We start from the raw sequence: 12,889 nt of genomic DNA on the forward strand, positions 1-12,889 counted from the left end.
AAAAAAGTTGCCTATCCCAAACATTTTGGGCCATTCCCTTTACATTGCAAATTCCTCAAAAAATAAGGCAAACTAACTTTTTTCTCAAAAAAATAAAAGTCTACACTTATCTCTAGACATCTATGAACAAGATGAGGTAAGAAATTGAAGGTTATTACGACGCTTAGAACTTCTTAGTATGGAATTACAATGTACCCGCCACCCGGTTTACGGTACATAATTACCATGGCTAGCAAACTACCATTCATGGATATCCAGCCAAAAAGTCGTTTCGCCAAACGCTCCGGATAATCGTTTCGAAGGCACCGATTCTCACTCAAAGCACAGACAAACAGACGTAACACCTTGAACGATTTTCATGGAAATCCATCGCCCAGTTCACACTACCATCACCTAGTGGAAAAGTTGCACGAATCACTGTGTTGTGCAATATCGTCAACAGAAGGCGCTAGTGTGAAACGTCAAACGCATAGAAAAACGATGCGCGCGCCTCTGGTTGTGAAAGCCACAACTGTGAAAATTTAAAATGATCGTTAAAAGCGTGGTCGATGAAAATTTCGCAAGTGTTACGTCTGTTTGTCTGTGGCTCAAGAAACTTCTTGACCTATTCCTGGCAGAAACTTCATACGGAAACTGTCATTTCTAGACCAACTGTGAAAAGGGCGGAACAGCCATTGTATGTCTTAGCTACCCCCGTCCCTCCTAGGCGTATTTCAATTTAGTTATTGAAATTTGGTCCGTTATCGGATAGAGGTTGTTACGGGTGAAAGATTTCATGAAAAATTGTATATAAGGTCTGGGACCATTTGGGCAGGGGGCCCATTGTGGGTACTTGCTGTCATAACTAAAAGATCACTTCTGACAGGCGTTGGTTGATATGTTGCATCTAATCCACTATTCCTTCTTTCCATTCTCTTCCAGGACGTCGCCGAGAAGTGCAAGTCCCTGGGAATCACCGCCCTGCACATCAAGCTGCGTGCCACCGGTGGTAACCGCACCAAGACCCCAGGACCCGGTGCCCAGTCCGCCCTGCGCGCTCTGGCCCGTTCGTCGATGAAGATTGGCCGCATCGAGGATGTCACCCCGATCCCATCGGATTCCACCCGCCGGAAGGGAGGTCGCCGCGGTCGTCGTCTGTAGGGCGCTTCTTCCTGTGGGCGTTTCGTTTGTTGTGGAGTTTCGCTACCGTCAACTGCTGCTGCCGCTGCAGGATAAGAATTCCAACTGTGCGAAAAAGTGCGGAGATCGTTCGTATTACACATGAATAAATTCGGATAATATGAAAAAAAAAAAACTGGAAAAGCTCTTTGTGTCCTCGTTGTTCTTTGCGAAAGAAGCCAATAACTTTATTCTCGTGGTTAAATATGAACGATTACAGCGATAAGCGATTGGAGATAAATAATGCAGTGTGCTTTTGAGGTTAACTGATATAGAAGAGGTCCTAAGCTGTCGTCGAAACGGCATCCGATAGCATTCCCAGCTTGACGTACACTCTGGTGGTGAGTGCCTGCTTTTGAGGTCCCTTCGTCGGGGTGCTGCTCTTCTCTACCACGGTGTTCACGTACGTGTACTGCAGGGAAAATCCGACGATAATCTCGTCCTCTGGAGTGCAGTCTTCGTTCGGTTGAACGGCCAGCTTCATTGCAATTTGGTTGGCTTTGCGCCAAATGATGAACCTAGAAGAGTGTTTAACATGACGTTGCTCTATCCCCTTTCAAAAACAGTGATTCTAAACTCAACTTACTTAGGATCTTCCTGCTGGGATTGTACCACCTCGTCGAACTCGGCCGAATCGTCCCGGTGATTTATGACAAACGACGAATCCGGCAGCCGGAAGGTCCCGTTCACCTTCGCCTCTACCATTCTCGGATCTTCGGCGAGCGACGCCTGCTTGGTTAGGCTAGTGCTCAGCCCGCTAATCATCAGCGAAGACGAAGCACTGCTTTCCGCCGCCTGCTTGAGTTCGTCGATCATCAACTTCTCCTCGGCCTCCATCGGCAGATCCATGATCGTAATGGTCATATCGTTTATGGTGGGATTGATAATTTTCAGCGTAAGGAATGCATCCTGTCCCTTGACCAGGGGCTCGCACCGGACGATTCTGACTTCCGGAACGTGATACGCCGCAAACATGGCGATGCGATACTTGATCGAGCTGGGATTGTACTCCGACTTGATGACATTGTGATCGCACTGGCGGCAGCGCAATGATCGCTTGATCGAGAGCAACTTGTGCTGTGGGAACAGCTTATTAACGGTGAACGGTTGCTTGGAGGGATGCGACAGGCGCTGCTGCAACGTGGTTATATTTTTCAACGTCAGCTCCTTGGTGAAGATGTCTGCCGGCAGTTCCTCCACCGTCTCCGTTGCAACCGACTTGTTAATCGGCGAGGGCGTCGATTTGACTTGTGCCTTACTCTCAGCCCATCCCATTTGCCGTCGGATCATCGCAACGGTCAATCCGGTGCGATCCGTCAGACTGGGAAATTTACTCTGCTTGGGAGTCTTCCGGCGCCACAGCTCCTGTTTCTCTTGCTTTTCGTGCAGCACAACCGACTGGTAGTGCTCCAGCAACAACGAAAATCTCGTAGCGTTGGCATACTCCGGTTCCGGCCACTGTCCCGTGGCTACGGTTTGATCCGGAATGCCAACATCCCTCGAACTCCAACGGCAGTTCAAACACGACAGATAGTACATTTTCCTTGCAATCGGCTTCCCAGCAGAAGGCTCCGGGGTGCCCTCCTTCTTCGATCCATTCCCACCGACATCCCCTTCTGTCTTTACCACCTCCGCACTCGGAGCCGGAACGATCGCCGTCGACGCCCTGACCGAAAGCGTATGCTGACAGCTGGGACAGTTGAAACACGTATTGCATCGGTTCTTCCGAATTTTAGCTTCCGACGACGGAATGTTCTCCAGACAGTTGGAACAGAAATGCGAGTCCACCTACGGAAGGAGAAAAAATGCCATGACATCATCAAAAGCCAAGTAACGGAGCATTACCTACCTCATGACACACGCAAAATCCACATCGCAGCTTCATGCAATAGCGACAAAAGTACAGTTTTGTCAGCGGATTCAGCAGGCCACAAACGCACGCATATTCCACAACGTTCGGTAGCATGAAAAATGCCATTTTCCTGGGAGAAATTCTGCGAAAAACTTTCTTTCGGGAAAAAAAATCCTTTCGCGACGGCGAAATTGTTGTTTTTGTTTTCGCGAACTGTCAATGGCACTCACGGAAGTGCTGGCAGGGCTGGGCAGGTGAAGAAGGTCATTCTTGTGAGTGCGCGAGAGCCAGTTGAAAATGAACACTCTGGTTTTAAGGTAAATAATAGGGTGCAAGCACCGGTTTTGGCCAGTCTAAAGCTTAGTACTCAGATCGCAAGAAATGAGGTCAAGGAAAAAAGTGCATTTTTACCAAAGTAATTTTGACAGTCGATCTTGAGAGAGAAAAAAGAAAAAAAATCGACGAAACTCTTTGTTTACCAATCTGACTGACTTGGAATGAAACCGGGACAATCGGCAAGAACAAGCGAACTCCCCTACAAGGAGCAGGCATGAATCTACTGATCTGGACCGCAGCAAACTGGAAGATTGACCAGCAATCCGAGGCGCTCCAGCTCTATTTGACCGGTGATATTCTGAGCGGGCCAACTGGCTGTTTGCTTCAACCAGACACGATTTGTTTTAGAAAATATTGCGCTGCTGGAAAAATGTGATTTCGAATTCGAAAAGGAATTGCTTCGGGTATTCGGAAAATCCACCGGAGCCTCCTCCAGGAATTCCGTAGAGGATTCTTCCCAGAAATTCCTTCGGTGATTCCTCCAGCAATTTGTGCAGATATAACTCCAGGAATTCCTCCGGGGATTCATCCTTAAAATCCTTCTAAACCTCCTCCAGGGGTTCTTCCGGGAATTCCTCCGCGGATTCTTTCAGAAATTTATCTGAAGACTCCTTCAGAAATTCCTCCAGGAATTTCATCGGTGATTCCTCCAGGAATTCCCCGGGGATTCATCCATGAAATCCTTCTAAGATTCCTCCTGGGATTCTTCCGGGGATTCCTTCAGGAATTTCTCCAAGGATTACTTCGGAGATTCCTCCAGGAATTCCTTCGGAGATTCATCCGTGAATTCCTTCGGAGATTCCTTCAGGAATTCCATCGGAGATTCCTCCGGGGTTTCTTCCAGAGATTCATCCATGGAAGCCTTCTAGGATTCCTCCAGGACTTTTTCCGGGGATTCCTTCAGAAATTGCTCCGGGGAAGCCTTCAGAAATTCTTCCAGGGATCCCTTCAGAGATTCCTCCGAAAATTGCATCAAAGATTCTTCCGGGAATTCCATCGGAAATTCCTCCGGGGATTCCTCCAGGAATTTCTGCGGAGATTCCTCCAGGAATTTCTGCGGAGATTCCTCCAGGAAATCCTGCGGAGATACCTCTAGGAATTCCTCCAGGGATTTCTCCAGGAATTCCTCCAGGGATTCCTCCAGGAATTCCTCCGGGGATTTCTCCAGGAATTCCTCCGGGGATTTCTCCAGGAATTCCTCCGGGGATTCCTCCAGGAATTCCTCCGGGGATTTCTCTAGGAATTCCTCCGGGGATTCCTCCAGGAATTCCTCCGGGGATTCCTCCGGGGATTCCTCCAGGAATTCCTCCGGGGATTCCTCCAGGAATTCCTCCGGGGATTCCTCCAGGAATTCCTCCGGGGATTCCTCCAGGAATTCCTCCGGGGATTCCTCCAGGAATTCCTCCGGGGATTCCTCCAGGAATTCCTCCGGGGATTCCTCCAGGAATTCCTCCGGGGATTCCTCCAGGAATTCCTCCAGGAAATCCTGCGGAGATACCTCTAGGAATTCCTCCAGGGATTTCTCCAGGAATTCCTCCAGGGATTCCTCCAGGAATTCCTCCGGGGATTTCTCCAGGAATTCCTCCGGGGATTTCTCCAGGAATTCCTCCGGGGATTCCTCCAGGAATTCCTCCGGGGATTTCTCTAGGAATTCCTCCGGGGATTCCTCCAGGAATTCCTCCGGGGATTCCTCCGGGGATTCCTCCAGGAATTCCTCCGGGGATTCCTCCAGGAATTCCTCCGGGGATTCCTCCAGGAATTCCTCCGGGGATTCCTCCAGGAATTCCTCCGGGGATTCCTCCAGGAATTCCTCCGGGGATTCCTCCAGGAATTCCTCCGGGGATTCCTCCAGGAATTCCTCCGGGGATTCCTCCAGGAATTCCTCCGGGGATTCCTCCAGGAATTCCTCCGGGGATTCCTCCAGGAATTCCTCCGGGGATTCCTCCAGGAATTCCTCCGGGGATTCCTCCAGGAATTCCTCCGGGGATTCCTCCAGGAATTCCTCCGGGGATTCCTCCAGGAATTCCTCCGGGGATTCCTCCAGGAATTCCTCCGGGGATTCCTCCAGGAATTCCTCCGGGGATTCCTCCAGGAATTCCTCCGGGGATTCCTCCAGGAATTCCTCCGGGGATTCCTCCAGGAATTCCTCCGGGGATTCCTCCAGGAAATCCTCCGGGGATTCCTCCAGGAATTCCTCCGGGGATTCCTCCAGGAATTCCTCCGGGGATTCCTCCAGGAATTCCTCCGGGGATTCCTCCAGGAATTCCTCCGGGGATTCCTCCAGGAATTCCTCCGGGGATTCCTCCAGGAATTCCTCCGGGGATTCCTCCAGGAATTCCTCCAGGAATTCCTCCGGGGATTCCTCCAGGAATTCCTCCAGGAATTCCTCCGAGGATTCCTCCAGGAATTCCTCCGAGGATTCCTCCAGGAATTCTTCCGGGGATTCCTCCAGGAATTCTTCCGGGGATTCCTCCAGGAATTCCTCCGGGGATTCCTCCAGGAATTCCTCCGGGGATTCCTCCGGGGATTCCTCCAGGAATTCCTCCGGGGATTCCTCCAGGAATTCCTCCGGGGATTCCTCCAGGAATTCCTCCGGGATTCTTCCAGGAATTCCTCCGGGGATTCCTCCAGGAATTCCTCCGGGGATTCCTCCAGGAATTCCTCCGGGGATTCCTCCAGGAATTCCTCCGGGGATTCCTCCAGGAATTCCTCCGGGGATTCCTCCAGGAATTCCTCCGGGGATTCCTCCAGGAATTCCTCCGGGGATTCCTCCAGCAATTCCTCCGGGGATTCCTCCAGGAATTCCTCCGGGGATTCCTCCAGGAATTCCTCCGGGGATTCCTCCAGGAATTCCTCCGGGGATTCCTCCAGGAATTCCTCCGGGGATTCCTCCAGGAATTCCTCCGGGGATTCCTCCAGGAATTCCTCCGGGGATTCCTCCAGGAATTCCTCCGGGGATTCCTCCAGGAATTCCTCCGGGGATTCCTCCAGGAATTCCTCCGGGGATTCCTCCAGGAATTCCTCCGGGGATTCCTCCAGGAATTCCTCCGGGGATTCCTCCAGGAATTCCTCCGGGGATTCCTCCAGGAATTCCTCCGGGGATTCCTCCAGGAATTCCTCCGGGGATTCCTCCAGGAATTCCTCCGGGGATTCCTCCAGGAATTCCTCCGGGGATTCCTCCAGGAATTCCTCCGGGAATTCCTCCAGGAATTCCTCCGGGAATTCCTCCAGGAATTCCTCCGGGAATTCCTCCAGGAATTCCTCCGGGGATTCCTCCAGGAATTCCTCCGGGGATTCCTCCAGGAATTCCTCCGGGGATTCCTCCAGGAATTCCTCCGGGGATTCCTCCAGGAATTCCTCCGGGGATTCCTCCAGGAATTCCTCCGGGGATTCCTCCAGGAATTCCTCCGGGGATTCCTCCAGGAATTCCTCCGGGGATTCCTCCAGGAATTCCTCCGGGGATTCCTCCAGGAATTCCTCCGGGGATTCCTCCAGGAATTCCTCCGGGGATTCCTCCAGGAATTCCTCCGGGGATTCCTCCAGGAATTCCTCCGGGGATTCCTCCAGGAATTCCTCCGGGGATTCCTCCAGGAATTCCTCCGGGGATTCCTCCAGGAATTCCTCCGGGGATTCCTCCAGGAATTCCTCCGGGGATTCCTCCAGGAATTCCTCCGGGGATTCCTCCAGGAATTCCTCCGGGGATTCCTCCAGGAATTCCTCCGGGGATTCCTCCAGGAATTCCTCCGGGGATTCCTCCAGGAATTCCTCCGGGGATTCCTCCAGGAATTCCTCCGGGGATTCCTCCAGGAATTCCTCCTCTGATTCCTCCAGGAATTCCTTCGGGGATTCCTCCAGGAATTCCTCCGGGGATTCCTCCAGGAATTCCTCCGGGGATTCCTCCAGGAATTCCTCCGGGGATTCCTCCAGGAATTCCTCCGGGGATTCCTCCAGGAATTCCTCCGGGGATTCCTCCAGGAATTCCTCCGGGGATTCCTCCAGGAATTCCTCCGGGGATTCCTCCAAGAATTCCTCCGGGGATTCCTCCAGGAATTCCTCCAGGAATTCCCCCAGGAATTCCTCCAGGAATTCCCCCAGGAATTCCTCCAGGAATTCTTCCAGGAATTCTTCCAGAAATTCTTCCAGGAATTCTTCCAGGGATTCTTCCAGGAATTTCTCCAGGAATTATTCCAGGAATTTCTCCAGGAATTATTCCAGTGGTTCCTCCAGAAATTCTTCCAGGAATTGCTCCTGGAATCCTTCCAGGAATTCCTCCAGGAATTCTTCCAGGAATTAATCCAGAAATTCTTCCAGAAATTCCTCCAGGAATTCTTCCAGGAATTCCTCCAGGAATTCTTCCAGGAATTCCTCCAGGGATTCCTCCAGGGATTCCTCCAGGGATTCCTCCAGGGATTCCTCCAGGAATTCCTTCAGGGTTTCCTCCAGGAATTCCTTCAGGGATTCCTCCAGGAATTCCTTCAGGGATTCCTCCAGGAATTCTTTCAGGGATTCCTCCAGGAATTCCTCCAGGGATTCCTCCAGGAATTCCTTCAGGGATTCCTCCAGGAATTCCTTCAGGGATTCCTCCAGGAATTCCTTCAGGGATTCCTCCAGGAATTCCTCCAGGAATTCCTCCAGGGATTCCTCCAAGGATTCCTTAGGTAGTTCCTCCATGAATTCCTTTAGGAATTTCACCACGATTTCTTCCGATAATTTGTCCAGGAATTCCTTCGAGAATTCCTCCAGGAATCCCTCCATGAATTCCTGCAGGGTTTCTCCCAAGAATTTCTTCAGGAATTCCTCCAGGAATTCATTAAGCAATTTCTCCATGAATTCATTCGGGAATTTCACCAGGAATTCTTTCGGGAGTTTCTCCAGGAATTCCTCCAGGAGTTTCTCCAGAAATTTCTCCAGGAATTCCTCCAGGGATGTCCCCCAGAATTCCTCCCGGAATTCCTCCAGAGATTCTTCCAAGAATTCCTCCAGGAATTTCACCAGGGATTTTTCCAGGATTTCCTTTACAGATTTCTCTAGGAATTCTTCTAGGGATTTCTCCAGGAATTCTATAAGAGATTTCCCCAGCAATTCCTCTACGGATTTCTCCGGGAATTCCTCTAGAGATTTCTCCAGGAATTTCTATTGGGATTTCTCCAGGAATTCCTCTAGGGATTTCTTCAGGAATTCCTCTAGAGATTTCTCCAGGAATTCCTGAAGAAATCCCTCATGGAATTCCTCGAGGAAGTCTTCCAGAAATTCCATCCGGAATTTCGCCAAGGAATCCTCCCTTAATTCTTCCAGGGATTCGGCAAGGAATTCCTCTAGGGATTCTTCAAGAGATTCCTCCAGGTATTCCATAAGAAATCCCTCATGGGATTCTTTCAGGAAGTCCTCAAGGGATTCCTCCCGGAATTCCTCCCTCAATTCCTCCAAGGATTTCTTAGGAATTTCTCCGGGGATTCTTAAGGGAATACCTCCAAGGATTTTTCCAGGATTATTCCTCCAGAGATTCCTTAAAGAATCCTTAATGGGATTCTCTCGGGAAGTTCTCCAGGGAATTCTCCAGAAATTCCTCAAGGGAATCATCTATAAATTCCTTCAGGAATTTATCCCGCTATTTCTCTTGGGATTCCTCAGGGCTGGATCTAAGGGGGGCCCACATCCGGGCCTTCAGATCCGCTCTGGCCCCGGACCCCCACAATCCTTAATCCGGGCCTGACTTCTACCAAGACTCCTGGAAGAATTCCTGGAGAAATTCCTGGAAGAATTCCTGGAGGAATTCCTGGAAGAATTACTGGAGGAATTCCTGGAAGAATTCCTGGAGGAATTCCTGGAAGAATTCCTGGAGGAATTCCTGGAAGAATTCCTGGAGGAATTCCTGGAAGAATTCCTGGAGGAATTCCTGGAAGAATTCCTGGAGGAATTCCTGGAAGAATTCCTGGAGGAATTCCTGGAAGAATTCCTGGAGGAATTCCTGGAAGAATTCCTGGAGGAATTCCTGGAAGAATTCCTGGAGGTATTCCTGGAAGAATTCCTGGAGGTATTACTGGAAGAATTCCTGGAGGTATTCCTGGAAGAATTCCTGGAGGAATTCCTGGAAGAATTCCTGGAGGAATTCCTGGAAGAATTCCTGGAGGACTTCCTGGAAGAATTTCTGGAAGAATTCCTGGAAGAATTCCTGGAGGAATTCCTGGAAGAATTCCTGGAAGAATTCCTGGAAGAATTCCTGGAAGAATTCCTGGAAGAATTCCTGGAAGAATTCCTGGAGGAATTCCTGGAAGAATTCCTGGAGGAATTCCTGGAAGAATTCCTGGAGAAATTCCTGGAAGAATTCCTGGAGGAATTACTGGAAGAATTCCTGGAGGAATTCCTGGAAGAATTTCTGGAGGAATTCCTGGAAGAATTCCTGGAGGAATTCCTGGAAGAATTCCTGGAGGAATTCCTGGAAGAATTCCTGGAGGTATTCCTGGAAGAATTCCTGGAGGTATTACTGGAAGAATTCCTGGAGGTATTCCTGGAAGAATTCCTGGAGGAATTCCTGGAAGAATTCCTGGAGGAATTCCTGGAAGAATTCCTGGAGGAATTCCTGGAAGAATTTCTGGAAGAATTCCTGGAAGAATTCCTGGAGGAATTCCTGGAAGAATTCCTGGAAGAATTCCTGGAAGAATTCCTGGAGGAATTCCTGGAAGAATTCCTGGAGGAATTCCTGGAAGAATTCCTGGAGGAATTCCTGGAAGAATTCCTGGAGAAATTCCTGGAAGAATTCCTGGAGGAATTACTGGAAGAATTCCTGGAGGAATTCCTGGAAGAATTCCTGGAGGAATTCCTGGAAGAATTCCTGGAGGAATTCCTGGAAGAATTCCTGGAGGAATTCCTGGAAGAATTCCTGGAGGAATTCCTGAAAGAATTCCTGGAGGGATTCCTAGAAGAATTCCTGGAGGAATTCCTGGAAGAATTTCTGGAGGAATTGCTGGATGAATTCCTGGAGGAATTGCTGGAGGAATTCCTGGAAGAATTCCTGGAGAAATTCCTGGAAGAATTCCTGGAAGAATTCCTGGAAGTATTTCTGGAGGAATTTCTGGAGGAATTCCTGGAAGAATTCCTGGAGGAATTCCTGGAAGAATTCCTGGAGGAATTCCTGGAAGAATTCCTGGAGGAATTCCTGGAAGAATTCCTGGAGGAATTCCTGGAAGAATTCCTGGAGGAATTCCTGAAAGAATTCCTGGAGGGATTCCTAGAAGAATTCCTGGAGGAATTCCTGGAAGAATTTCTGGAGGAATTGCTGGATGAATTCCTGGAGGAATTGCTGGAAGAACTCCTGGAGGAATTCCTGGAAGAATTCCTGGAGCAATTCCTGGAAGAATTCCTGAAGCAATTCCTGGAAGAATTCCAGGAAGACTTCCTGGAGGAATTCCTGGAAGAATTCCTGGAGGAATTCCTGGAAGAATTAATGGAGGAATTCCTGGAAGAATTCCTGGAAGAATTCCTGGAGGAAGTTCTGGAAGAATTCCTGGAGGAAGTTCTGGAAGAATTCCTGGAGGAAGTTCTGGAAGAATTCCTGGAGGAATTCCTGGAAGAATTCCTGGAGGAATTCCTGGAAGAATTCCTGGAAGAATTCCTGGAGGAATTCCTGGAAGAATTCCTGGAAGAATTCCTGGAGGAATTCCTGGAAGAATTCCTGGAGGAATTCCTGGAAGAATTCCTGGAGGAATTCCTGGAAGAATTCCTGGGGGAATTCCTGGAAGAATTCCTGGAGGAATTCCTGGAAGAATTCCTGGAGGAAGTCCTGGAAGAATTCCTGGAGAAATTCCTAGAAGAATTCCTGGAAGAATTCCTGGAAGAATTCCTGGAAGAATTCCTGGAGGAATTCCTGGAAGAATTCCTGGAGGAATTCCTGGAAGAATTCCTGGAGGAAGTCCTGGAAGAATTCCTGGAGGAAGTCCTGGAGGAATTCCTGGAGGAATTCCTGGAGGAAGTCCTGGAAGAATTCCTGGAGGAAGTCCTGGAAGAACTCTTGGAGGAAGTCCTGGAAGAATTCCTGGAGGAAGTCCTGGAAGAATTCCTGGAGAAATTCCTGGAAGAATTCCTGGAAGAATTCCTGGAGGAATTCCTGGAAGAATTTCTGGAGGAATTCCTGGAAGAATTCCTGGAGGAATTCCTGGAAGAATTCCTGGAGGAATTCCTGGAAGAATTCCTGGAGGAATTCCTGGAAGAATTCCTGGAGGAATTCCTGAAAGAATTCCTGGAGGGATTCCTAGAAGAATTCCTGGAGGAATTCCTGGAAGAATTTCTGGAGGAATTCCTGGATGAATTCCTGGAGGAATTGCTGGATGAATTCCTGGAGGAATTGCTGGAAGAACTCCTGGAGGAATTCCTGGAAGAATTCCTGGAGCAATTCCTGGAAGAATTCCTGAAGCAATTCCTGGAAGAATTCCAGGAAGAATTCCTGGAGGAATTCCTGGAAGAATTCCTGGAGGAATTCCTGGAAGAATTAATGGAGGAATTCCTGGAAGAATTCCTGGAGGAAGTTCTGGAAGAATTCCTGGAGGAAGTTCTGGAAGAATTCCTGGAGGAATTCCTGGAGGAATTCCTGGAAGAATTCCTGGAGGAATTCCTGGAAGAATTCCTGGAAGAATTCCTGGAAGAATTCCTGGAGGAATTCCTGGAAGAATTCCTGGAGGAATTCCTGGAAGAATTCCTGGAGGAAGTCCTGGAAGAATTCCTGGAGGAAGTCCTGGAAGAATTCCTGGAGAAATTCCTGGAAGAATTCCTGGAAGAATTCCTGGAAGAATTCCTGGAGGAATTCCTGGAAGAATTTCTGGAGGAATTCCTGGAAGAATTCCTGGAGGAATTCCTGGAAGAATTCCTGGAGGAATTCCTGGAAGAATTCCTGGAGGAATTCCTGGAAGAATTCCTGGAGGAATTCCTGGAAGAATTCCTGGAGGAATTCCTGGAAGAATTCCTGGAGGAATTCCTGGAAGAATTCCTGGAGGAATTCCTGGAAGAATTCCTGGAGGAATTCTTGGAAAAATTCCTGGAGAAATTCCTGGAAGAATTCCTGGAAGAATTCCTGGAAGAATTCCTGGAGTTCTGGAAGAATTCCTGGAGGAATTCCTGGAAGAATTCCTGGAGGAATTCCTGGAAGAATTCCTGGAAGAATTCCTGGAGGAATTCCTGGAAGAATTCCTGGAGGAAGTCCTGGAAGAATTCCTGGAGAAATTCCTGGAAGAATTCCTGGAAGAATTCCTGGAAGAATTCCTGGAGGAATTCCTGGAAGAATTCCTGGAGGAATTCCTGGAAGAATTCCTGGAGGAATTCCTGGAAGAATTCCTGGAGGAATTCCTGGAAGAATTCCTGGAGGAATTCCTGGAAGAATTCCTGGAGGAAGTCCTGGAAGAATTCCTGGAGGAAGTCCTGGAGGAATTCCTGGAGGAAGTCCTGGAGGAATTCCTGGAATAATTTCTGGAGGAAGTCCTGGAGGAATTCCTGGAGGAAGTCCTGGAAGAATTCCTGGAGGAATTCCTGGAAGAATTCCTGGAGGAATTCTTG

General features: G+C 49.1%; 2 protein-coding genes across 2 annotated transcripts; one reads left to right on the top strand and one right to left on the bottom strand.

The window, feature by feature from the left end:
* Positions 1-921: 921 nt before the first annotated feature.
* Positions 922-1,224, top strand: LOC115255627 (small ribosomal subunit protein uS11; the record flags this gene model as incomplete). The annotated part of the gene is given in 1 exon segment (XM_062843986.1): positions 922-1,224. A coding segment is annotated over 1 exon segment (219 nt), but the record flags the coding sequence as incomplete, so codon positions are not given.
* Positions 1,225-1,303: 79 nt separating this feature from the next.
* Positions 1,304-3,228, bottom strand: LOC115255638 (dynactin subunit 4). Its single transcript, XM_029853734.2, has 3 exons — positions 3,008-3,228; positions 1,745-2,946; positions 1,304-1,676 (listed from the first exon to the last, which is right to left on the bottom strand). The coding sequence occupies exons 1-3, from the start codon at positions 3,134-3,136 to the stop codon at positions 1,442-1,444; spliced, it is 1,566 nt and encodes a 521-aa protein (XP_029709594.1). The 5' UTR covers positions 3,137-3,228; the 3' UTR covers positions 1,304-1,441.
* Positions 3,229-12,889: the final 9,661 nt, after the last annotated feature.

Source organism: Aedes albopictus, unplaced genomic scaffold, assembly GCF_035046485.1.
Source record: "Aedes albopictus strain Foshan unplaced genomic scaffold, AalbF5 HiC_scaffold_696, whole genome shotgun sequence".
NCBI lineage: Eukaryota > Metazoa > Arthropoda > Insecta > Diptera > Culicidae > Aedes > Aedes albopictus.